At 37.8% G+C, this 27552-nt stretch overlaps 1 protein-coding gene across 5 annotated transcripts; it reads left to right on the top strand.

Annotated features, from left to right (window-relative positions):
* Positions 1 to 7528: 7528 nt before the first annotated feature.
* LOC127451375 (retinal guanylyl cyclase 2-like) lies at positions 7529 to 26718 on the top strand. 5 transcript variants are annotated; one of them, XM_051716043.1, is made up of 20 exons: positions 7529 to 7766; positions 10295 to 11154; positions 11591 to 11895; positions 12053 to 12407; positions 12625 to 12709; positions 13555 to 13651; positions 13733 to 13858; positions 17073 to 17153; positions 17292 to 17468; positions 17942 to 18098; positions 18206 to 18355; positions 18593 to 18741; positions 18978 to 19141; positions 20822 to 21014; positions 21248 to 21422; positions 21509 to 21607; positions 21957 to 22051; positions 23413 to 23498; positions 23588 to 23676; positions 25472 to 25616. In XM_051716043.1, the coding sequence occupies exons 2-19, from the start codon at positions 10395 to 10397 to the stop codon at positions 23673 to 23675; spliced, it is 3342 nt and encodes a 1113-aa protein (XP_051572003.1). In that variant the 5' UTR covers positions 7529 to 7766; positions 10295 to 10394; the 3' UTR covers position 23676; positions 25472 to 25616. The 5 variants fall into 5 exon arrangements, with proteins under 5 accessions (XP_051572003.1, XP_051571994.1, XP_051572013.1 ...); XM_051716034.1 differs by lacking the exon at positions 23588 to 23676 and having other exon boundaries at positions 25472 to 26718; XM_051716053.1 differs by lacking the exon at positions 23588 to 23676 and having other exon boundaries at positions 10295 to 11091; positions 25472 to 26718.
* The last annotated feature ends 834 nt before the right edge of the window (positions 26719 to 27552 follow it).

Genomic DNA, 27552 nt, shown 5'->3' on the forward strand with positions numbered 1-27552 from the left:
GCCCCAGTCTCCATGTTGTAGTAACTCCTCCCCCATTGGGCAGGATCTACCTTGAAGGCTCTCCACATGGTTGGAAAGACCATGTGACGTATTCTTCCACTTAAATATCCCCCCCTCTCTTGGGGCGAGGTGTGGTCTCTGTGGTGTCCTCCCCTTGGGAGGGACACCCCCCGACTAGACCTGGCGGCCCAGTCGGATAATCCCCCTTCTTTTTTAGGGAGTGGAAAAAGTGAAGGGGAAAAGAGGCCACGACTGGGTTAAGCCTGTCTCTATCTTTGGGTAGTCGACTTGTCCCCAAAAAGGGCCGTTCGACACTCATAACTGTGTTGGGGGAGGTTACGTGTCGACCTGGTTTGCTGGCTATGAGGCACACAGCAAGTCTGCCCACCACACACCACCAGTTCATGTAACACAGTTCAGCCTTGTGGCGTTTTGTATAGGGACCCCTAGTGTCACTACATCGACACCAACGTCGAGTGAGTGACAGATAGGGAACGTCATGGTTACTGGTGTAACCTCCGTTCCCTGATGGAGGGAACGAGACTTTGGTCCCTCCTGCCACAACGCTGAACTACCCGCTGAAATGGCCGGACCTTATATCGGCTCCTCAGCGTAAAACCTGAATGAGTGGTTGCATACCAGCTCCTTTTATACCCGTATGTTCGGGGGAGTGGCATGCAAATACCACTCGCCAATTTTCATTGGCCTTTTATCAAAGACCAGAGGTGTCTCAGGCTCCCAAGAGTGACCCCTAGTGTCACTACATCGACACCAACGTCTCGTTCCCTCCATCAGGGAACGGAGGTTACACCAGTAACCATGACTTTTTACAATGGTCACTGAACGAATCTGTGAACAAATTGTTTTGGTGAACTGATTTAAAAGACTTGAGTCACAAGTTAATTACAGAGACTTGTTAATTAACTCTACTAAAATTATATTTATTGTAGTAATATGTTTTTTGTGGCATTTTATATAACCATGAACTATCAAAGTTTTGAAATTGTTGATTCATGCTCTATAATTTGTTAAATAGAGAACAAAGGAATAATTAGGACAGATGAAGCATGTTGCCCTCAATAGACAGTTACGATTATATATTTTGTCTATATTCAAGCGGTTTTAGTTATTTTTATAACACCATTTTAAACATCAGTTTATTATAGAAAATGACTATTTTGAATGAATATCAGCTTGCTAGCTTGAATAATATGGTGTCATTGAGGGCTTGGTCTTGCGTAACCAGGCCTATGACCATGGCATAGGTCTGGGGTTTATGGCAGCTTCAGTTGGCCAAGAACTGCCCATTTAGACAGGACAAGACATCTGCCTGTCATGTAAAGTGACCAATCACAGTCGGTTTTGTCATTACGGGGTGTTTCGGGGCAGGGTTATCGGAGAGGTATCATACCATAACAAAAGACAGACATGGGGAGAAAAATAATTTATATAATGGCGTGTGTGCACAGAAAACACTCAGGAAATTAGGGGAAAATGTGTAGAGTCTTAAGTACAGCACAGAAAACGCTTGTTATGTATGTAACTGTGATTCTGTGACTGAGTTGAAGACTGCCAGGGGCAGTACTGAAAGCAATAGTGGAAAACGCATGCGCTTTGACCCGAGAATCGTGTCTATAAAAACCCCTGAATACGTCAGCTTGATCTCTAAATCTTTCTTGCAAATTCAGAGTGACCAGAGACTCAGAGACAGTTACATACATAACCAGTGTTCTATTTCCTTACATTCCAGACCGCCAGAGGCAGTACTGAAAGCACTAGTGGAAGACGAATACCTACGCAGTCACGAGGAATCACCTTGCAATGCATCAGTGCAGGCTGAGAGCACTGCAGCACACACTGCTGGCAGGGGAGTCACATTCAGTCTGTAGAAATTAGAAAAAGTGCAGGCTGAAGCCCATGTTGCTGCTGCACAAATTTCAGAGATCAATACACGTCTGAGCGCTGCCCAAGATGTTGTGAGAGTATGCATAGAGTGACAGTGAATAGATGAGGGGACAGGATCCCCTGAAAACTCGTATGCATGATAAATGACCTGCGTCACCCAGTGTGCTGTCCCTTTGCATGTATCACTAAAGCAAACAAACAATTGGTCGGTCTTGTGCCAGGCTGCTGTCCTGTCAGTGTAAACCTTCAAAGACCTAACTGGACAAGTTCTCAACCCACATGTCAGCCTGATCTGGTGGCAGAGCTGCCAACACAATGGGCTGATTCATAAATTGTGGAGACTATGTCTTGGGTAAAAATGCTGGATTGGGCCACAATGAAACATTATTCAAATCAGACCCTTAGCGCATACAGGGAGCTCTCACTGATAATGCATGGAGCTCACTCACATGCTTTGCTGTTGTAATGGCCAAGAGGAATTCAGATTTCAAAGACAGCCATTTAACATCAGAGTCCATTATAGGCTGTCACATGTGAGACTGATGCCCCCATAGTAAGGTGCCACGTCTGGTAGCAGGAGGTGGAGGCTCAGACGACGAAACTAATGAGGAGGCTTAAATGTAGATTTTGCACCAACATTCTGATAGCGAGCAACAGGGGTCGCTGTAAGTGCCCTGGGGCCTGAAGCTGTCCCTACATGATGGGAACGAGTCGCTGAGACCGAAACACACCGATCCAGAGCTTACTGTGCTGCCGGTCCGAAGATTCAAACAGATACTAGCGGCGACCTTCTCAGGTTGTTCCGACAGACCTCTGGCAAAGGGGATTGGGCCAACCAAACCTGGCATCATGCTTGCACTAGAGTGCCTAAAGCTGTGCCGCAGTGGTTGGCAATGACACACATCACCTGCAATACAAGTTCAGTTAGATCCCTCACTAAAGGATCAGATGATGTTGCACTCAGTGAGGACCAAGACCGACTGCCTCTGGGTCCTGCATCACTGCCAGTGTGAGGGCCAGTTGATCAGGACGTGTGGCCTTTGATGATCTCTGTAATGCAGACACCAATACGGGTGTAAAATCATGGCACTGAAGCATAATAAAGGAGGGTCTTTGTGCACAATGCAGAAAACCATTCTCAGAGCCCACTGCTGGTTGTGGGGGGTCCAGATTAATACGGGCGAACATCGCTTTCAACGTTCCCTACAAGGACTGAAGATGACTGAAGATGACCCACCCAATTTGTCAGACACATTATCATTGTCAGAGTGGTGTGACTGGGCCACAGGTAGAATTTCACCTATCACTGAAGCTGCAAAAAGATTTGCACCAAAAAGCGAGTCAGTGGCAGCCACTGACATCGCATCTAACTCCTGTTCTGCATGCATAGCTGGTGACGATGGCGTGCATGATTCAGGCTCCACTTTGTCCTGTGTCTCTGTTGTAGTCTGAGCTTTAACCAGGAGTGGCAGTAAAAGTTTTACAGCAGAAGACAGCTGTTCCACTTTGTGTGCTAAATCAGAGGATTTAGTTTTTTTCTTCCTTTTGTCATGATGAAGTGTTTGCTTATGTTTACAATCAGACAGGGATGCTCGAAGAAAACAGCAAATCCTCTGCAGAGGATTCCAGACCCGCCAGTTGCACTCGATGCACAGCAAGAGGCATTATGGAGCACTCAGACATTGCCTCTTTAAGATGGTCCACACCAAGACAAGCAGGGCACTGATTATGTCCATCCATGATACCCATCACATTAGGGCATGTAGAACATCTAGATGTATCCATACTGAATTCAATACTCACCTAAAAGCAATCCAATGAGTTGAAATCCAGTGCTCGTTAACAACACTCATGTAAGTTTCACGTCCAGCGAGAAACAAACGATGATCCTGCACTCATTAAACCTAGGCAACCAGGGCTTCAGAGTGCTTCCCGGAGAAAACACTCATAAACAGCACTTTCCGATTGCGAACAGCAAAACCCGGAGAAAACCGCTCATAAACCGCACTTCCCGGTCGCTAGCGGTGCTTCACGGAGAAAACCGCTCAAAATCCAATTCGTAAACATGGTGACGAAACAGTTCACGGATGTCAGCTGAAGCACTCTTCAAAAACGAACTGCACAAAATATCATCACAATCGTTTCTGTCAAGCAAGAATGAAGAAGAGATCAAGCTGACGTGTTCAGGGTTTTTTATAGCTAAAGACACGTCATGCGTCATGGGGTGACAACTTTCTAATTCGATTCTCGGTCAAAGATCAAGTGCAAGAGTTTTCCACTAGTGTTTTCAGTACTGCCTTTGGCGGTCTGGAACAAAAGGAAATAGAACCTCATTATAGAGATTTTCACAGACATATCTAAGTAAACAAAGCAGAAAATGCAGCTCTGCTTGTGGATATCCACTTTACTTTCTGCTATGTGCCTCAAATTAAACTGGACATCTTTAAAAGTTTTGATGTCACTAACCTGGCAATTATCTGTGATTATTTAGTCCCCAAAAGTGCTCATTCTAGCAATGCAGAGTTGATGAGATAGCACAGTTTTGTGTGCTATAAGATCAAATGTTTAGAGAACTGACTGTGGGCAATTGGTCAATAAAATCAATCCTAGAACCGTCCCTGGTTCACTCTTCACAGCTTATGTTTTAGCATTTCTTGCAAGCATTTCTTGAGTTTGAATTTGGAAATGTAATTTTTTCATTTTTAATGAAATAGAGCATAAAGTTATTTGTGAATAAGATACCCAAATGATCAGAATCAGAATCAGAATGAGCTTTATTGCCAAGTATACGACACAAGGAATTCGTCATGGTGACAGAAGCTACCAGTGTAAGAGAGTGCAACGTATATACATACACACAAACATATACATTTAAACATATATACATATAGTGACATAAAAATAATATACAGTATAACAGATAAAAAAAAGAGAAATATACAATAGTGCAATAATGTTGTTAGAATATTTTATATACAGATATACATTTATGTGCAGGTGATGTAATGTATTGAAGAAGAGGTAGGATATGTTAAAGAATATAAATGAAATATGGATATAAGTAGGAATGGATGGATTGAATTTTGAATATTGTAACCAGATTATATATAATTATATATAATATATATTATAACACTCTAACAATGATATAAATTGTAAACATTGCTTTAAGAGACTAATATATGCCTATAAAATATGGAGGTCCAAATTACCCCAATTTAAATCATTAAAAACAATGAAATAGATAAAAACTCTAAAATCATGAAATTGATCATTAAATTGCTAAATAAATTAAATGTACCTTGTATTTCATTGTAGCACTAGTTTGCATCCATTTTCATTTTAGCTTTATCTTTTGGTTGACTTTTCATTAAGCAAGAGCTTCATGTCTTTTGATCTTCATTTGCAGGGTTACGGCTATCGGCATGTCACTCAATGTAAGTGGGCGTCACTTTTCAAAATCTATTTCTTTGGACTTTTTTCACACTGCACTATGGCTGAGCTATGGCTGAGCTTGGTACAATATTTACAGATGAAGTTGCCAACCAAAACATTGACAATCACTTAATTTTAGCCCATATAGAAAATGTAAGGTAAATATTGGACTAAATAAATTCTATTAATGACTGTAACATTGGCTTTAGGTGTTTCTGTAAGAGAAGGGCATTATGGAAGAGGACGTCCTACTTTAAAAGGTGATGCCCACTGTTGTTGAGTGACGTACTGATAGCCATAACCCTTAAAAGGAAAAGACACGAAGTGTGTGCTTAAATGAAAGATCCACTCACAGATAATGCTAAAATGAAATACAAGGGACATTTGTTGATTTATTTGGTGATTTAATGATTAATTTAATATTTTTTAAATATTTTTTTTAAATGTATTATGTATTTAATCATTAATTTAAATATTTAATATGGCCCTCATATGTAACAACAGGAACTCTTGTTTTATTATGAAGTTGCTTCTTTGCTTGAAAGTATTATACTATTGAGAGCTTAGCCATTTGATTTATTAGCTTTAAAAAACATAAAACAAAACTCAAAAATGTTGACAGTATAATAATATTTAGAGTCTTGCCATTTCATTACCTTCAAATTGCTTTCAAATAACACCAGAAAGGCTTTTGTGTGTATTTTCTTAAAAGAGGGAAAGTGCTTTCTCATGGTTTAAATATTATGTGAATGGTATGGAAAATTATATGACTCCTTTGGTTTCTCAAAGGTAAATATTTCAGTATGTATATCAATGTTAGATGGAGCAACATCATCTTGAGGGAAAAAATAACCTTAGGGCAATTCATCTGGTGTTTTCAAAAAGGACTAACTTCTAAAAAAAAAACAGTGTAATGTGTTAACATGATATGATTTCTAGATTTCATTTCCAATTTAAAAGGGCAAAGTACCATTAATATACCTTTGTGTCTTTGTGTGTTTGACAGTGGGCTCGATTCGGGAGTGATTGTGGAAGGCTCTCTTGTGCCCATTGACAACATTCCAGATGATTACTTTGGAGGAAATTAGGACACTGAACCGTCCACGAAAATTATCACCCAGAAATAATGTTGTCTTTAAATACAAGGCCAAACCCTGATGTATAAGCTGGTTTATGCAGAACTTTGAACATGCATTCTTTTCTTTGTGCATTCATAAAATATGTTGATGTGTGTTTGACGTGAAAGTTGTAAGACTTGAATGTTTAACTTAAATTGTGTCTTTGCAAAACAGGCAAAGAAAAGTATTTGTTCAGGATTGCAGGGAGGAGGAGGAGAGAGAAAGGGTGGAGGGGACAGCCAAGCATTACATCCCTCTTTCACAATGCTGATGTTTGTTCCTAAAACTTAGCCAACTTTATAAAAATATGGTGCCTGAGAAAATGCCATTGGAGAGGACAGCCCCTTTTGTGTCACAGTACAGGCACATCTTGCGAAGCTTCATACGCAGCTGAGAACTGACAGGGAAGTCATACTGAACCTACTGGATTCTACTGCCCTGCTGGTATTGCAATTTTGGATGGGCAAGAACAAAATGTAGCAACTATTTAATAATATAACATTTACATTTTTTCATAATATTAGGCCTACATAAAAAATATGTAATTTAATAGCTGTTAGGTAAACACACTGGCATACATAAAGGTCATGTTTCATCTATATTTATGATGGTTGTCTATTTTTTCAGGTGGCTATTTAAAATAAATGCATTGCTCTATTTCTTCCCCAAACCCACACAAACACCTTACATAATACAAAGTAGATCAGTTCACAGTGGTCTGATGTGATACAGTGAGCATTATACTTTGTATACTCATGTCTTAAGTTTGAGTCCCACCATCACACGCAGTAAGCCAAATCTGTTTACCCCTTTTCCCACATTCATCTTATGCATTATATAAATAAACTCATGCATAATTATATATTTGTATATTCCAACAATATAATACTTTCTATATATTTTCATGACCAGTTTTAATAAGAGCATGCATAACACTGTAAAGTGTCTATCACACAGGCTGAAAATTGGATTTATATAATCTTCAGGTCATTCACTGAGGTCAGCAGTGGCATCATACACAGCAGAAGAGGATTATAAATTTAACTCAGTGCTGGCTGGAGCACTATAAGGGTGAATAAGAAACAAACGCCTCTGGATTGGCCGTGATTGTACTAGCTGCTCATATTTGGATTTATTTCATAATATTTTTGCACGTTACAAGAAATAATTGCTCTTGGACACTGATTTTTGCACAACGGTACAGTGTTTACATGGAGAGGACACATGGGCCACTGTTCTTACTGTCATAGATGAAGACAACAAGTTATGACAATAAGCAACCAGACAGTACTTTGCCAATTAGAGTCGGTAAGCCAAATCCAGTTGTTTGTTATCATCAGTTAAGTAATTGGTGTCTAGTGTAGTATTTAAAAAATGCACAAAACCAATGTTAAACTGCAGTTTGGAAAACACTGAAATCAACCAAGTAAAATGATGTAATTCTAAAGGATAAATATTGTATTAAATATACTGTATTGTCAGCTGTTTCGCTTTCAAACTAAGTGGAATTAGTTTACTATTTTGTGGCTGTGAGGATTACAATAAACTCCAGCAGCAGCACAGATATACTTCATTGATCCATATGCACAAGTAAAAGCATTTGTCGGGAGACTGTAATTCATGCAAATACCATAGTGCTAGTTTAAAATGATCAAATACTGATAATATCAAAGCCAAGTGATTCATTATGCCAAATATGGTAGAGGTCCACAGGTCATTCTGTAAAATGATCTACCATAATTATAAATGCAGTCTGTTGTTAGGTTTAACATTACTACAGGAAGTTTTGTTTTTATAATGCTGAGGGGGCCATTTCAAGCATTATTTCATTTTGGTGTACACTTAACAGGATTTAAGGAATCCTCTCACTCTCAATCCTACATCAGTAATGATCAGCATCACAAATCTTTCCTGAGCTAGATACCATTCTACATATCAGCTAACACATTTTAGGCAATCAGGTTTGTTAGTCAATTAAAGGGATAGTTTACCCAAAAATGAAAATTCTCTCATCATTTACTCTCATTACCCTCATGCCATCCCAGATGTGTTTGACTTTCTTGCTTCTGCTGAACACAAACAAATATTTTTAGAAGAATATTTCAGCTCTGTGTGTCCATTCAATGTAATTGAATGGTGACCAGAACTTTGAAGCACCAAAAAGCATATGAAGGCAGCATAAAAGTGATCCATACAACTCCTGGTTTGAATCCATGTCTTCTGAAGTGATTCAATAGATTTTGGGCATGAACGGACCAAAATATAACTCCTTTTTCACTGTAAACCTTGCCATGTCTGTCTCTAGGCATGAGCCTTGCTTAAGCTTGAAATCATGATCATGCCGAGACACTGCAATTAATTGGTTTGTTCTCACCCAAAACCAACTGGATCGCTTCAGAAGACATTGATTAAAACACTGGAGTCACATGGATTACTTTTATACTGACTTTATCTGCTTTTTGGAGCTTTTGGAGTTCTGGTCACCATTCACTTGCATTGAAAGGACATACAGAGCTGAGATATTCTTCTAAAAATCTATGTTTGTGTTCAGCAGAAGAGGGTTGGGATGGCATGAGGGTGAGCAAATGATGAGAGAATGTTCAAGTTTGGGCAGCCGTGGCCTGTGCATTTTAAGTCACAATGTTTCACAATTTCAGTTTCACAATGAATAAGATGCCGTATACATCATACATTACGTGGCAGTCAACTAATAATACCAGTTGACATTTTAAAAACACATCCACGCATGAAAGCCAGAACCAAGGAGGTCTAATACCAAGAAAAAGCTCTAATAATATTTGCAATTTAAATTTTGCTTGCAATAAATTTGGTTTTGTCAGGGTAAACGGTTACTTCTCAAAACCTGATCCGACACTGAATGCTCAAGCAGCCTGATTTACACTTAGAAAACTCCTGATGTTGCTATAACAATGCAAAAAGCACTTACCAATTTGCTTGAAGTGAAAATCAGCCCTAATTTCCTGTTTAATTAATCAATTGCACTATCATGCAGAACATCTTAAGTTTTTAAATCCATAAGGATCTCTTTCTCAACGGCAATACCAGCAGTGATGACAGCCGACTCGTCAGCAAGATCTTGTGCTCTTCGCTTTCAAATTATGTACATCACTTAAAGCGTGATTGCGTCACTCAAGGCCAGCTAGAAGGCCTGGACTGGGACATATCCTAAAGACCACACCCACAAGAACAAATAAATCAATCTGACTGGCTGATGAATCTGACAATCTGACTTTAGATGCCTATTCACTGCAGTGTTGAGGGATTCTGTAGAAATTTTGAAAGCCTGACGAGGTGGAGCTCAGACTCACGCGCTGCTTCGGCTTCGGGCATGCGAATTGTGAAACAGTTGTCACACTTTGCTTGTAAGCATCGATGAATTTCTGATTTGATAATTTTTTTTGTTTTTTGCTATTCGTTTGTAGATTAATTAGGAGTGGAAAGCGATTGAAAATATATAGGCAAAAAGGTCAATGAGAATGTAAGGATGAAAAAATATTTATTTATTAGGCATGTTACGCCAGCAGAGAAGGCTTTGCTGGCCCTGAGAAATCGACACTGAGTTTGGATGAACTATCCCTTTAATCAGCCTTGTTACAATAATTACCCAGTTAAAGGTACAGTTCACCCAAAAATGAAAATTCTCTCATCATTCACTCACCCTCATTTTATTCAAAACCCGTATCACTTCTATGTCGTGGAACACAAAAGGAGATGTTAGACAGAATGACAGACTCAGTGAGTCACCATTCATTTTCACTGCATCTTTTTTCCATACAACTATACCTTTAACATATATGGTCTTTCTTTTTTCTCAGTTTTCTCTGTCTGATTGAATGGTTGACATAAAAGCATCTCTCATGTGACGGTGAGGGAGCTCCTGTGTGTGCCAGTGTGTGGCTAAGCTGTTACCTTGCAATGCAACTTCGATCCAGTGCCTTTTACAACTTACTTCTAACATGGGCCACCAGAGGGCTCCAGACCCTCGACCAAAGACCTAATTTATCGATTCATCGTAAAAATACCTATTTGTGTCTCTGGCCACTGTGGTCCACTGTAAGCCTTCTGTGCCTCTGCCTGCCACCTGCCTCCACTGCTGCCACCTTAAGGGTTGGGGTCGTGGGGCCTTGGTCATGTGACCCTCTTTTTACTAAAGCTGAGCCCAGCATGGCTGCACGGTTAGCTGTGGAGCGCATCAACAAGGATCACTCCCTCTCACAGGGCATCAGATTTGATTATGTCATCCTTGAGGAAGACTGTGATACATCACATTCTTTGGCCCGTTTTCTTGGTTACTATACAAGGGCGTCTGGGTTTATTGGCCCAATTAACCCAGGCTACTGTGAAGCTGCCTCTCTGCTTGGAAAGAGTTGGAATAAAGCAGTGTTTTCCTGGTCCTGTATTGGTTATGAGCTGGATGACTCCCGTAGTCACCCTACTTTTGCCCGCACCATGCCCCTCCCTACACTTGTGCTGCTGAGCTTCATGCGACACTTTCACTGGGCACATGTGGGCATCATTTCATCAGCTGAGGATGTCTGGATGGAGACAGGTATCAAGCTGGCCAATGCCCTGCAGAGTCATGGAATGCCAATTGGCATAGTTACATCCATTGGTAATGACCACACCAGTGTGCGGAAGACCCTGGCAAAAGTCAAGAAGGTGGAGGGTCTCCGCTGTGAGTTTTAAACAATGTTAATATTGGTTCATTCAAGTCCATTGTAACTTTTAACAATGACATTATGATGTAATTATCATTTGTGTGCTCTCATGTAAAGCTGTGACATATACTATTGTTTTTCCTCCATCTATGTTACATATTATTCCATTACTTGTATTTCAAGTCCTTTGATACTGATACTTTTTCAGCATATATTTAAAATAAGATACTGCAAAAAAAACAAAAAACAAAACAAAACAAAACAAAAAAAAAAAAGATACTGAAGGCCTACATGGAATCTGCCTGTATATCTTTTTATAAGTTTTTCAGATTTCCCACCCCATGCATATCATTGCAGAAAATGCAGAAAAGTCCACAGATTCTACTTTGTTTTGGTCACCATAAGCCTTTATTACTATTTCTACCTGTCCTCACTTTTTACCTCTGTTTGCAGTGGTCATTCTCTGCATGCATTCAGTGCTGATTGGTGGAGGAGCGCAGAAGTTGCTATTAGAAACAGCTCATGATATGCGGATGACAGACGGCTCGTTGGTGTTTGTACCATATGATACCCTCTTTTACAGTCTTCCCTACCATCACATGGTCCAACCAGCCCTACGCCACAACAGCAAGCTGTTACGAGCCTATGATGCTATGCTAACTATCACTATTGAGTCTCAGGAGGAACATTCATTCTACCAAGCTTTTGAAAAGGCCCAGGAGCAAGGGGAGCTGCCCATGCAACTTAAACCACAGCAGGTACAAGCAAGGTTACATAAAATGGGAATAATACAGTAAAAAAAAAAATAAAAATAACTAAAATAGGCTATCAACGAACGTGCAAAAAATAACATATTGCAGATACTGTATTTCGAACAACAGCAACATCAAGCTAATAAACCTCCCCATCCAATAGGTGTCCCCATTGTTTGGCACCATCTACTCTTCCATCATGTTCATGGCCCATGCTGTGCAAAGCGTCAGGGCCTCAGGTCAGTGGATGTCTGGGGGCAATATTGCCCAGAATGCCCGAAACCTGGTATTCAAAGGCTTCAGCCATTCCATACAAGCAAATTCTTCTGGCTTTGGCATTCTGGACTATGTGGTGCTGGACACTGATGGCTTTTCTTGGGAGTTGCAACCTACATACCGTATAGACATGCAGACAGATATGGTGCGCTTTCTGGGTCGGCCGATTCATTTCCCTAAAGGAGGACCGCCAAAAACTGATTCCAGCTGTTGGTTTACACATGGGATTATCTGCAGTGGAGGTCAGTAGGACTAAGGACTAGATCTATATGATAAACCTACACACTCATAATTAGTGTAGAAGCCAACATATTGTGGGATTCAGTCACATCCCATGTTCTTGTTTGTGCACATCAGCATACAAATAGATGCACAATAAAACCTGCACATTTGATTTGTGATAATTACATTTTATGTCATTCAGTTTTAAATGATTCAAAAGTTCCCTCTTTTTCACAGGTGTGAATCTATTCCACTTGGTTTTAATCTTCCTCTCTGGTTTTTTGTTCATCTTCTTCTTGATTGGCTGTTCTTACTTTATCAGGTATTCATCAACAACACATTACACTTAAATTTGTCACTAAGTTTGATCAGCATGTGCACAGAGAAGGGTTTCATTTCAACATTTCAGGACATGCGGCCCCTTCATTTGTCTAGCTCCTGCCCCCACCTCAATCCAAACCCATCGAGAGAAATGCGTGTAGAACACCCTTACATACTGTACTATTTGACACAATGTTAAATATTCATATTACTGAAGTAAAGCACGAAATACGCATACCAATACATAAAATATTATAGACCATCTCTTACCGTATTCAGTAATATGGTTGAGTCGCCTTTTCTTAGAGCACATCATGCCAATCTGTCCTTTAAAACACGACACAACTAGTTCTAAATCATCCTCCATTGTCAATAAACTTGACAATGGAGTACTTGCTTTTTGATGAAAGCATGGAAAACACAACTTATCTTCATTTGTCAACCCTAACTCTTTCGGAAAAATGTATCCCGGGTTATCATTGAACCTTGGATGTTTGGTTTTAACACGGTTTTAACATTCAGCGTTTGGTACAAAACATGGTTCGTTATATAGTATGATGCACATCAATCCACTTTTTATGTACTGTTGGTCATGCTTCCATACTGTTTTTCTGATCTTTTTTGCTTCACTTCAGTATTACCAAAAACACTAGTAGTGCTTCATTCGTGCACAAATCTGTTTGTTTTTTAAAGAATCAGTTGGATCAATGATTAAATTAATTACTCATTACACACTGAACACATCAGTAAACGAATCTGAACAAATCTCTTTGGTGAAGGTATTAAAAAAAAAAACTCAGTTTAAAATCCCTGAAATCTCTAAATATTTTTTTATGTTTTGTATAGGCGTAGAATTAATCAAATCCGATTGGTGCGGGGTCCTAACAAGATTCTACTGACTTTAAATGATATCACATTCATCAACCCATCTCTAAGCAATAAGGTAACACAAACACATGCAAGCATACATACAAACAGGCATCACATCAACACACTCTAATAAGTGATTTTGTCTGAGAAACAGAAGTTGAGCTTGGATGACAGCAAAGCCAGTGAGACAAGACTGAGCATTTCAGAGCGAAGCCTCAAGTCTCCATTGTCCAGTCAATCGCCAGCCACCTACGAGAATTCAAATGTTGCCATTTATGAGGTAAAAGAAAAATGTTCAACAGGCTATCCACAATCCACAAAGTGCACATACACTCAAAAAAAAATAAATAAATAAATAAATAAAAAATATTAAGATATTAATTAAACATTAGGTATGGGGGGGTTCTTAAAGGCTCTTAAAAGCACCTCCGCTTAAAAGGCACCTTTACATTTGTAAAGGGCACCTTTAGATTTGTGAATGAAAGGGGCATGGGCTTGCGCTCCTGTAGCCCCCATACTGTGCACACCGAGCCTGTGCTCCACTGGTTCAAGGCCAAGGCAATCTGGAGCCTATCATAAACCAGCTGCACTTTTCCACTGACCTGAGAGCCAAACGGTGATGTAAGGGTTACTGTCTATGTGGTAGTTTCACGTGGCTACCTCAAACATAAACAAACATGGAGCGTCACAGTGTGTCTGTATACAGCTTTTACTCTTGTTTTTGAGGACATACACTGGCGGCCAAAAGTTTGGAATAATGTACAGATTTTGCTCTTATGGAAAGAATTTGGTACTTTTATTTACCAAGTAACATTCAATTGATCACAATATATAGTCATTTATAACGTGAAAAATTACTATTACAATTAGAAAAAAATCAAATCAGAACTTCTTAAACTACTTCAAAGATTTCTCATAACAAAATCCTCCACGTGCAGCAATGACAGTTTTGCAGATCCTTGGCATTCTAGCTGTCAGATTGTCCAAATACTCAGGTGACATTTCACCCCACGCTTCCTGTAGTCTTGTCGGGCACTTCTCACGCACCTTACAGTCTAGCTGATCCCACAAAAGCTCAATGGGGTTAAGATCCATAACACTCTTTTCCAATTATCTGTTGTCCAATGTCTGTGTTTCTTTGCCCACTCTAATCTTTTCTTTTTGATATCTGTTGCAAAAGTGGCTTTTTCTTTGCAATTCTTCCCATAAGGCCTGCACCCCTGAGTCTTCTCTTTACTGTTGTACATGAAACTGGTGTTGAGCGGGTAGAATTCAATGAAGCTGTCAGCTGAGGACATGTGAGGCATCTATTTCTCAAACTAGAGTCTCTGATGTACTTATCCTCTTGTTTAGTTGTACATCTGGGCCTTCCACATCTCTTTCTGTCCTTGTTAGAGCCAGTTGTCCTTTGTCTTTGAAGACTGTAGTAGGATTGTGCCGATAGACAATGACCTCGGGGATCGACGATGGTCAAAGTGATGGCCAATAGCTGATGCCTTTGACAATGTCAAGATGATATTTGACTCGTTTTCCCATTAATGTATTATATTATTATTATCATTAGGCTATTATTATTATCAAATTAATATTACAAATAATTTGCCTCGTGGCACACAGACACACGCTTGAAGAAACACACTTTATTATGTTATTAGGAACAGATGATAGGAAAGCCGTCTATGCACATGTATGACATACTGTTTGTACGGTGGTACTTGTCATGGAAACGTGTCGTGGAACACGTGCATGTAAAAGATTCTCACACTTTCTTTGTTTCTGTCCTCTGAATTTGTTTATGCAAGAACAGTATCATCTATGAGTGCTGCAAATGACCTCAGACATCTCAGCTCAGGAGGTGCTTTGAGTTCAGTTCGCTTTATTTCCACAGAGCAGTTGTGACCACAATGTATACATCTGTGATTAAAACATAAAATAATACAAAAACATGTTCACCTTGAACCATGATTTATATTTCAGTGATTATTATCATCATTATAATTATTACTTTTGCATTTATAATTTAATTTATGTCTTCATTTGAGTAAGAAATTTTCCACCTGCATGTTTAGACGGATACTTGCCTGACGGTAATATATATATATATATGTGTGTGTGTGTGTGTGTGTGTGTAACATACAGTATATATATGTTTTTTTGATCACTTCGTTATTTTATTTGCTTTTTTGTTTCATTTGGAGTGCAATTTGAATTTAGAAATGTATTTTATTTCAGTTTTTCGTTTTTTAAATAAATTAATTTTCAATGCAAAATCACTAAAGCAAAAATATTCACCGATCCCTCAGCCCAGGGGTTGCCGATGTAATTGGATATCGTGATGTGATATATCCTATATATATATATATATATATATATATATATATATATATATATATATATATATATATACGTGATGGAGGGAACAAAACAAATTTATTCACACACATGATATATTTTCCCGGACAACGAAATACCTGACCGGCAGAGGATGCTCAGATGAATTAGGTTCTTTGCCAGAGAGACGTTGCCCTTCACAACTGTTGTAAAGCCATCTTTCAAAATGTTGAACAACACACATTTTAATTCTACTTAATTTTTTTCCAGTTTCATTCAAATTTGTTTTTTAAATAAATAAAAAATTAAGTTCAAAGTTTGAAATCAAGGTGTCTTGCTTTATTGTGTAAACTGTAGTGTATACCTTTGTATGAAATCTTCAGTTTTTTGGCAATTTCAAGCATTGTATAACCTTCATTCCCCAAAACAATGATTGACTAACGAGTTTCTAGAGAAATCTTTTTCTTTTTAGCCATTTTTGACCTAATATTGACCTTGAGACATTGCATACTGTGGCATCTCAAAAACAAGCACAAAGACAACGTTAAGCTTCATTTAACGACCCAAATAGCTTTCAATTGTGTTTGATATTATGGCAAGTGATTTTCTAGTACCAAATTAACAATTTAGCATGATTACTCAAGGATAAGGTGTTGGAGTGATGACTGCTGGAAATGGGGCCTGTCTAGATTTGATCAAAGATGACTTTTTTTTCTACCCACTTCATATGGGACTTGAACTGTCATGGGAGGCGGGTGCGCTAACAAGAAGGCTAAAGGCTACAGCCTCTAACGTTAGTCTACCAGCTGGCCACCGTTACACATGACTATACTTCGTGATCCGTTGAATGCCACTTTGGTGAATTAAAGTACCAATTTCCTTCCGAAACAGCTAAATCGGTACATTATTCCAAACTTTCCCCACCAGTGTAGGTCAATTATTTATAATAATCTTACTCATACAGCAACAAAGACAGTCTGTTTTCCTCAAAGTCAGAGAGATGGTGGACAATTGTCATCTAAAACTAGATTATGACTGTTTTTGGTGCAAGAAACCTAACATAGTACGTGGACTTACTATGTGAATAGTAAAATGTTTAATACATTTAAAGGCTCCTGTAATGTGTACTGCTTTGAAAATTCATGTTGTTGATCATTTGGCAGGGTGATTGGGCATGGCTGAAAAGACTTCCATATGGAAACTTCCGAAGCATTACCCCTAAAACCAGTGATGTATTTGAGCTGGTTGGTTGTCTATATTATTATTGTCTATAGCAAATATAAAGTTTTAGTGCTCATTTTAACTGTTATTGATTATTATCTTTATTTCGTAATGCAGTTAATCATACAATTGTTGATCAATTGCTTATCTTCATACTCCAGATGAAAGATATGAGGCATGAGAATGTTAACCTCTTCCTCGGTTTCTTCCACGACTGCGGAGTCTTTGCCATAGTAACAGAGTACTGCTCTCGTGGCAGCTTGGAAGATTTGTTGTTTAAAGAAGATGTCAAACTGGACTGGATGTTTAAGTCCTCTCTCATTCTGGACCTCATTAAGGTGCTGTTACTAGAAGACCAGGGATGTGATTGATTGAATTTCAGGTTGAAGTTTGTTATAAACATACATTTGCTTTAGAAAATGTATGGAGCACTTAAGAAAACATTTATAATGTCTTTAGAATAAAGCTGTTTTGTCATAAAAAGGACAATGAATTATCATCTTAATTTTTGACCATAAAAGTAAAGATGTTTTATTTATTTGTAATTGATGGTCCAATCTAAGCCTTTCAAGGGCACAGGGGTCACTAAACTTACACATTTGCCTACAAATAACAAAATTAAGACTTTTTATGTGATACAGTATTGCAACCTTGTGACATTTTTGCCCCACAATCCCATGGTAATTTGATCTGGCATTGATTTGCAGTTACATGAAGATCACATTTAAGCCTGTGTGTGTGTGTGTGTGTGTGTGTGTGTATGTGTGTGTGTGTGTGTGTGTTTGTGTGTATGTGTGTGTGTGGCATGCAGGGTATGAAATATCTTCACCATAGGAACATCAGTCATGGAAGGCTTAAATCCAGGAACTGTGTGGTTGATGGGCGTTTTGTGCTCAAAATCACAGACTATGGCTACAACGAGGTGTTGGAAGCTCAGAAATTCCCTTATATTGAACCGCCAGCTGAGGGTATGAATTTCTTTGACAGTTTCTATATGTGTGTCTCATTACTGTTATGCTCCACATTATTTTTCTCCTACATGCATAGAATGTTAATGTATATTTGTAACCTGCAGACCTTTTGTGGACTGCCCCTGAGATATTGAGAGGGTCCCACCCTGGTTTGTACGGCAGTCAACCTGGTGATGTGTACAGTTTCTCTATCATCATGCAAGAGGTGGTAATGCGAGGGCCTCCATATTGCATGCTGGAGCAGTCTGTTGAGGGTAAGTCAAATGATCCTGCTAGCTATACAATATTGAAAATGTTTTTATTAGAATGTTTGTTAAATATTTAATATGTTAGCATGGCTGTTGTTAGATTTCAAAACTTGAATGTAAAGGTACAGTATTGTAAACAATAGTCACAGACCTATATATCGTCCAGGCCACAAAATCTGCCTTTTACTATTCTTTATGATATATGTTCAGTGTCTAAGCCTTGAATACTTCTGGATCATTTAGAAATTATCCAGAGGGTCCGGAAGCCTCCTCCAATGTGCCGGCCCATTGTGTCCCCAGATCATGCTCCAATGGAGTGTATTCAGCTTATGAAGCAATGCTGGAATGAGCAGCCGGAGAGAAGACCCACATTTGATGAAATCTTTAACCAGGTGAACATCATCAACACTGCGAAACCATAGTCACACAGTCACTCTACAGTAAATGAACAGTCATAGACGTTCTAAGAAGTGAATTCTATTTACTTGCCAAATTTAAAAACGTGAATAACCAAATACTGGAGAAATATAGCTAAATTAATTGGAAAACTATTAAGATCACACAAGTGAACAGTATAATTTTCCCATTCTCTGCCTCTCTCCCTCATGTCTCATCATTCTCTCTACAGTTCAAAAACGTTAATAAAGGGAAGAAGACCAACATCATAGACTCAATGTTGCGAATGTTGGAACAGTACTCCTCCAATCTGGAGGAGCTGATCAGGGAAAGGACAGAGGAGCTGGAAATAAAGAAACAAAAGACTGAGAAACTCCTCACACAGATGTTGCCTCCGTAAGAGACAGAAACACACACTTGCAGCAATGAACTTATACCATCACACTATAAGCACAGATATGATAAGTTTAGACAAGTTAACAGTTAAAAATCATTCACACATACAAATTAAACCTCATGTTCTGTTTGGGGTCTGAGACACCCTAGTGAAGTGATTCCCAACTAGAGGAACGCATACTCCAGGGGGTACATGGCAGGTTCCAGGGGGTTACATGAAAAGAATTAGATTTTGCTATGCTGTCAAAATCACATGTATGGCTTAAAAAATGAAATAAAATTAGGTATGGGTTAAAATATCAATTTTCCAGTTAATCGCAATCTTCATTTGAACAATCCCGCTATCGATCGTTTACTCTATGCGAAGTCTGGCACCAAGATCTTTTCACTGCATGTTAACAGTAAAAGTTTGTTTAGACTCGTCCCGTGTGATGTGTGTCCAAAGATGAGATCCACACATTCCATTTGTCATTGAATAATGTTTCTTTTAATACCCTTTCTGTTCAGTTTGTTGATAAAAAAATTAAAATTAAAAATACATAAAAATAACTAATTCTAATCAACAATAGCATGGATTCACTAAAGAAACCATGCTCGCTTTCTCTTGTATGTGTTCACTGGCTGAACTGCCACTATTCTTAAAGAGACAGTGCTATATTAACTCTTGTTCTACATAATAATGTTAATACTTGTAAACAGTACAAATTATGCATGTAAACAATAAACATTTAATAAACAAAATATGTAGGCCATATAATATATACAATCATATTTATTGATGAAATACATGGAATTTGTACATTTTTTAAAAAGATAAAATGTGACCAAAATTATGAAAAATGAATGATAAAATTAAATTTGTAAAATTAGTATTTCGTAATGTACCAGGTTACAAGTTCCCCTGCATAATAACAACATTAGCTTAGAGATTTTTTTTTCTTCATGTGTAAGCAAAATGGACATTATGACTAAAATATACCTGAAATATAATTGATTATTTTCATTAATAATCAATATTAATGATAATGCTAAATAATACTGTATGGTCTTTGGGACACATCTTTGGTTTGTGTCAATGAAGGGGTGCTTCAGCCTTCCCTAAGGCCCTTTAATCTCCCAAAAAACATATTTAACATTGAAGTATTGGGTTGATACTTCATAACTTTTCCTTATCTCATGAGAACTGATTATAAACAAAATTTCAGCCTCATACTGTTCATCTGATGTCCTCCATGAAAATCGTTACATTAGGTATAATGCGGTCTCAGAGAAACATTTATTTTATTGTATTTTTCAATTATATTGTTAAGCGTTTTTACTGCAGTGTTATTCTATGGGATATCAATCAAAATTCTGAAAAGACCACTTTCTGATACAAAATCTTCAATAATCTGTCAACAGGGATTTTATCAGGTCAGAGGAACCCATTAAAAGACTTTTAAGGGGATGAAAAGATGTTTGTTTCAAATTTTTCAACAACAACAACAACAAAAATTCTATTAAACTATTACCATTTTTACACACACATCATTGGAGTCTCTGGGACCCCAAACATATAAACATTCAATTCAATCTCAACAGAACGTGAGGATTAATTTCAGTTTTCAAGTAGCTACTAGAAGTTGAAAACTTTTAAATGACATTTTTAAAACTTTATTTTTGTTGCCCAATCATCTCTAGGTCAGTGGCAGAGGCTTTGAAGCTTGGCACTACAGTCGAACCAGAGTATTTTGACAGTGTCAGTCTCTACTTCAGTGATATTGTAGGCTTCACCACAATCTCAGCCAATAGCGAGCCCATTGAGGTGGTTGACCTTCTCAATGACCTTTATACTCTGTTTGATGCTATCATCGGCAATCATGACGTCTATAAGGTAACAGCAGAAATAGAACATTAATATATATTAAATAGCTTTGTTTTGTTGTATGTAATCATTGTTTGAGCAAATGTGTGTTTGGGTGTTGCTCAGCCTTTGCAGACATGCAGACATAATCGCTTTGGCTTCCAAAGAAATGTCCTTTATTTTGTTGTTATCATGTAAAATTGTTATCCTTAGTATCTTAATTACTTTCAGTATACTAATGAATGTCTCTCTGTTGTCTGCAGGTGGAAACTATAGGTGATGCTTATATGGTGGCATCAGGCGTGCCCATGCCCAATGGGAACCGACATGCAGCAGAGATTGCAAACATGGCCCTGGACATCCTAAGTGCTGTAGGCACCTTTAAAATGAGACATATGCCTGATGTACCTGTCCGCATCCGAATAGGACTTCATACAGGTGAGACTGATCCAAGAAATTTGGTTTACAGTTAAATTAAGAAAATGTTCAATATTTTTCAGATGCTATCTATGTGTTCTTATTAGGACCTTGTGTAGCTGGTGTAGTGGGTTTGACCATGCCACGGTATTGTCTGTTCGGGGACACTGTTAATACTGCTTCTAGAATGGAGTCCACAGGAATGCGTAAGCCTACGAAAATTAATTTCACTACTAAAACATAAACAACTGTATTTCAGAGTTCTTTATGTATTGATCAGAGCCTTAAGACTGAAATTGCTAAAATTGTTAGTAAATGTAAAATTATTAGCTATAATAGTTAGTTCTAAAATTAGAATTCATACTTTGAGTCAATGACTGAAAAGACTTTCATTAGGTGTAATGTTGTTTTTGCCTGGCAAAGAAATAGTTTTTACAGTAATAATATAAAAAGATAAGGCCCTTAAAAAGTGTGTGTGTGTGTGTGTGTGTGTGTGTGTGTGTGTGTGTGTGTGTGTGTGTGTGTGTGTGTGTGTGTGCGCGCGCGTGTTTGCAGCATATAGAATCCATGTCCATTCCAGTACAGTGAAGATCCTGTTGGAGATGAAATTGGGTTACAAAGTAGAGTTGAGAGCTAGGACAGAACTCAAGGTGAGCTCTGTATTCATCTGTGTAAGACAAATCAAAAAGTTTTATATATACATTTTTGTGCACAATTTCTCTAACATCACTTATAATACATAGAAAAGTATGTGCCCCATATCAAGATTTCTTGGGTATAGATCAAGTTTAGCCCTGGTCTAGATTGCACTGTTAGTGAAGACACACACAGAAAAATTTCTCAAATAACTTCACTTAAATCCTTTTTGCATGTATTTAGCATAACATGAACCACCTGTTTTCCAAGTTAAAGTCAACATGAAATCAAAATGTACTCTTACTGCACATTCCTGGTAAAAAAATAAAATAAAAAAAAAGTTTGTCTTTCTAATATTTTATCAAGTTAATAACTTGCTCTGCCTCTGAAACAACTTTCTATTTGGCTGATGTCATAAATGGTGCGTAAAGACCCCAACATACTTCTGTAAAAAGTTCTTCTGCATTCTTCGTTCGGGGTAAAAAGAAGTTCAAAACAGCCGAACAACAGTATACTGTTTGCGAACATTCAGACACCCGCAACACAACTGTGGGAGGCATTTAGAGGAGCATTTAAATATGAGGATGCTACATGTAAAACCTTAAAATGTGACATTAATATATGTTATCAATGACTTTATGCCTCATTTTATGAGTAGAATTCACACTGGATCAGTAAAAGATGCTTTTTTAACCACTTGATGATGATTTAAAGTAATATATATGCAGTAGAAAATGCTTACATTCTTGTTTACATTCTGAATTCATGACGCTAATGCGCTAACACGCTATACTCGGCCATAATATGCACCTAATTAAACAAAAAATGCATGACATGTTCTTGGAAAATGTCTCTAGGTGAACGATCGTACAGATGTAGGTTAATTTGCACCAGCTTGCTGATAACTCTGCATGCCAGTGTGTTCATGTTGACTGACTTTAACTGACTGAATTAGCTGTCGGTCTCAAGGTAGGTGGAGCACTAGGTCACACCTACCAATGACTTGGACCAATGGCACTAAGAAGGTGCTTATCAGCCGGTAAGCCATTTTCCTAAAAGGCGAGCTGTTACGAACCACCGAAATGAACTCATAAACACCTTTTTGGCCAGATTTTGTTCTAAATCTTCGATTTCATATCAAGTATGTTGGGCCTTTACGCCCACTTTTCAATGTATAATCAGTTCCCGATGGATAAAACCAAGCACTGTAATACATATTATTCTAATTGAATATGCTGTTTCAGTCTGAAATAAGTCACATTATAGAAGTAAAGTAAGTAAAATGGCTGGGAATGGCCAACGGATGAGCTTAGACTAAATGGGTTTAGGGACCATAGTGTATTTGCCTCCATCTCTCACCCTCTCTTCTCCACAGGGCAAAGGTATAGAAGAAACCTACTGGCTGACTGGGAGGGAAAACTTCACTAAACCACTCCCCGTGCCACCTGTACTGAAGTCAGGGTAAGGGGAGGCCTTGCCCTGGCCTGTGTCCCTCAGGGTGTGTGTGTGCGTGTGTGTCTTCTGTTTATCTTCTCCAATGTATTTTTCAGGCAAATGGCTCATGGCTTGCAGATGGAGGAAATAGCCGCATACAAGAAGCGGAAAGCAGAAGCACAGCTTGCAAAGAAGAAAAACTGAGGTAATGTTATGCATGGAGAATGTATAACATTACTCAGTGTGGCACAGAGTCGGAAGGGGGAGGGGGTGTCAGGATGGGGGGGTCTATTGTCATTTTTTCCACTTTGGTTGGGTGTCCATTCTCCAACGATAAATGACTCAGTTCTTCTACTTTCAAGTAAAGTTTCTTAAGTAATATTGTATTATCCTACTGTTTTATTTTGTGTATTTCTGCAACTGTCAGTTCAAGCACGCGCTTAAACACATTTTTAAAATGAATATTATAGACTTTTTGCCATAGAAACCCTTAAAGGGAAAGGGAAAAGTTAACCCAAAAATGATCATTCTGTCATCATTTACTCACCAAGCCAGTATGACTTTCTTCCGTGAACTTAAAAGGAGATATAAGGCAGAATGTTAGGGACTGACAGCCTCAGTCACCATTTACATAAGTTGCATCTGTGGCAGACAGGCCTCTTGTTCGGTAGGGAAAGGAGGAAGCAGGAACCAGATTAACAATCAACAAGACTTTAATTACAACATAAAATGCTGAACTGAAACTTAACAACACACACACACACACACACATACACAGAGTGGCCGCATGCGTCTCTCTCTCTCTCTCTCTCTTTCTCTCTCTCTCTCTGGTATCCCCGGCTCCTCCTTTATCTCTCTCCCACTGATTGGGCAACTCAGCGCTGGGCGTGCATCCTCACGGGCCGGCCATGCCCTCCTCCTCGTCACAGCATCTTTTTACAGTGAAAGTGAATGGTGACTGAGGCTGTCAGTCCCTAATATTCTGCCTAGTATCTCCCTTTGTAACAGAAAAAAGAAAGTCATACAAGTTTGGAACAACATGAGGGGGAGCACAGGCTGACAGAATTTTCATTGTTGGGTGAACTATTCCTTTAACACAAAATTAAATAATTTATGTGTCATTTGGTGATGTCATCATTTCTGGCAATTTTGTTCACCCTCAGATATTTTTGGTCTTGTAAATTTGTGACTTGCCAAAGATAGTCGTTATAAAAGTTCTCTCCTTTCAGATTGGATGGCACTCCTCAGATATGGATAGCTGGCTTTTCAAAATGGATCGTCGGCTATGTTTGGCGTGCTGTTATGTTTCTGTTTGTGTGTTCTGTCATGCTCTGAATGTCTTGTCTGTTCTCAGTGTTTCATGTATCATGTCTTAACTTAGAGCTAAACAAATTATATATATTCAGAGTTTTGCTGTCCCAACTGTAAATATTTTTAAACCAATACAGAACGTTAAACATATACATTGAGAAAAGTGGTAACACTTTACAATGAGGTTCCATTCGTTAACATTAGTTAATGAATTAGATATCATGAACTAACAATGAACAATATATTTTTACAGCATTTATTCATCTTGGTAATATAATTACATATAAATACAGTTGTTCATTGTTAGTTCATGTTAGTTCATAGTGCAATAACTAATGTTAACATATACAACTTTTTATATAACACATTTTTACAAATGTATTACTATAGGTTGAAATTAACATTAACCAAGATTAACAAATGATGTAAAAGTATTGTACATTTTTAGTTCATGTTAACTAATGTTGTTAACTAATGCTACCAAATAGAACCTTATTGTAAAGAGTTACCAGAAAGTTTATTATTAACTTTTTCTAAAGTTAATAATAAATGCATTCTAAAATCCATCTTCTTGTTTCTCTTGTTTTTGGATTTGACAGTTGATAAAGTGAAAAATTTTGATGTCATTTGGTGATGATGTTTTCGGTAAACTAAAGCTGGTGTTCCTTCTCTGTTTTTGTGTCTTACAGACATGAATCTAAAGATTTTAAAGTGATGCTTCAGAAGGCCGTGAGGAAGATCTCCACTGTGCGTCAGGTGGCTCATCTCACCCTTTCTGATGAGGGCAATGTCATGATCCACCATCACTGATGACCTTTCACCTCTTTTGACCCCACACCTTCAGGCAGAATGAAATGGAATGCAGAGAAATGGAGGACAAACTTTGAAAGCACCAAGACCTCATTCTTGCTTCTCAGCACTTAATGAGTCAAGCTTGAGTGAACTGTCACAGTAACTGCACAGGGACATCTCTTTTGTTTCTTATGGCAGAAATTCAGATCATTTGATGAGGCATTCCTTACGAAGAAGCTTTCAATGTTTAGTACAAACTCCCCTGGATGTCATCACCAGTGCATATACAGTACTTTTAGCCTTTTTAATTTATTTGTATTCATTTATTTATAGTTTTGCCACATAGAAGACCAAAAATGATCATAATCCATAACAGGATAAAAATATCAAAATATGTATTACAATGCAAGAATCCCTATTTTATTGTGATGGTAGCAGATTGAGATACTTCTTACTACTTGAGAGGAAAGTAGACTGATGGTGCATCAAATAATTTAGACTAATAAATCTAATGAACTTTTTTGGTCTCAGAATATTTCTCTTTATCAGTGTACAAAAACTCATGTCAAGAAGAAGAATTTACTGAAATAAATTCTTACAATAATTCAAATAAAAATATTAATTGTTTAGACAGATATTATTAAAAAATATATATATATAAATAAATAAAATAAATAAGAGCAACTGAGCTAATGAAACTAGTATTAGAGCAGAACGTGCCAAACTATACTTTGTGGCGTCTTGAAATGCTGTATAACAGTGCCCTCTTGTTATTGTATCAGTAATCGCAGCAGATGGCGACCTACATTGTCATACCCTATGTAGATTATCCAGTAATGACTCTACATAAGAAGACTGCAGAGCCACGAGGTCACCCCTAACCAGATTACCTTCTCTAGAATCCTGTTCATAAACTCACAGCAAGGTTACTCTCCAATGCGTTAGTCAATTATAATAGTTATGAGTTCTATATCTTCACCTTCTCATTGCAATTTCCATGTTCCTTGGTGTTTTATGGTCATATTGTTTTTTATGTCATTACTCAGCATTTATTAAGAAATACAGAATATTAACTCATTTATATTATATTATTCACCATCAGTGTTGGGTGTAATTGGATTACAAAGTAATTAGTTACTGTAATATAATTAGTGTGTAAATTACTCGGCACAAAAAGTAGTATAGTGCATTACATTTTAAATTCTTGTATTCAGATTACATTTACTGACTTTCAATGAAATTAATTCCTTTTAAGTACATTACAAATATTTAAAAAAAAATATGTAATTCAATTAAAACGTAAATTCATATGTAAGTCTATTTGTGTTTCTGTGACAGCTGAAGGGTGTGTGACAATGAACAAGCAGACAATAGACATTATTTTGTGACAACTGTTTTAGAAAGTAACTTAACAGTAAAGTAATTTTTTTTGTAACTTACTCAACACTGTTCATTATACACTTCAATGTTTACACACAATACAATGTAGGCTATACAATAATCCAATTTGGGGCACCATTGAGACAAAACCAAGCTGATCTTACAACACACTGTGTCATAGTGAACAGCAATAAAATGAGGAATACATTATATTTATAATATCAATTTTGTTAGTTCAGAATGGTCACGATATGAGGGATCCATCAATGTCTCTGTAATTTAGAGGAAATCAATGGCATGAACAAAACACTTGTGAAACACCTTCTATTGTATTGAAAATTAAACTATCACATTTTATTTAGAGACTCTAACTACCTTGACTAAGACTGACCATCAGTTATGGAAACAGACACAAAACTGTTCCTCGCATCAATTTCACCAAATACATTTCAATGTGTTGTTGACCTTAGTTCCACATGAATGAATGAATGAACACAGTAATTGTTTCACAATAATTACTTAGCAGGTCAGATAGGATATTGAACTTTGGAGCGAAATGTTCCATCTTCAACAGAGTAGCTTACAGTGCATCCGGAAA

This window comes from Myxocyprinus asiaticus, chromosome 2 (genome assembly GCF_019703515.2).
Source record: "Myxocyprinus asiaticus isolate MX2 ecotype Aquarium Trade chromosome 2, UBuf_Myxa_2, whole genome shotgun sequence".
Taxonomy (NCBI): domain Eukaryota; kingdom Metazoa; phylum Chordata; class Actinopteri; order Cypriniformes; family Catostomidae; genus Myxocyprinus; species Myxocyprinus asiaticus.

What these genes read in the sequence shown, in the direction of transcription:
- LOC127451375 (XM_051716034.1), top strand. Translation starts at nt 10,395, where the DNA reads ATGCAACTTCGATCCAGTGCCTTTTACAACTTACTTCTAACATGGGCC. An exon ending in CTCACACAGATGTTGCCTCC is followed by an intron (nt 19,142 to 20,821) that starts GTAAGAGACAGA and finishes AATCATCTCTAG; the next exon opens with GTCAGTGGCAGAGGCTTTGA. An exon ending in AATGGAGTCCACAGGAATGC is followed by an intron (nt 21,608 to 21,956) that starts GTAAGCCTACGA and finishes GCGTGTTTGCAG; the next exon opens with CATATAGAATCCATGTCCAT.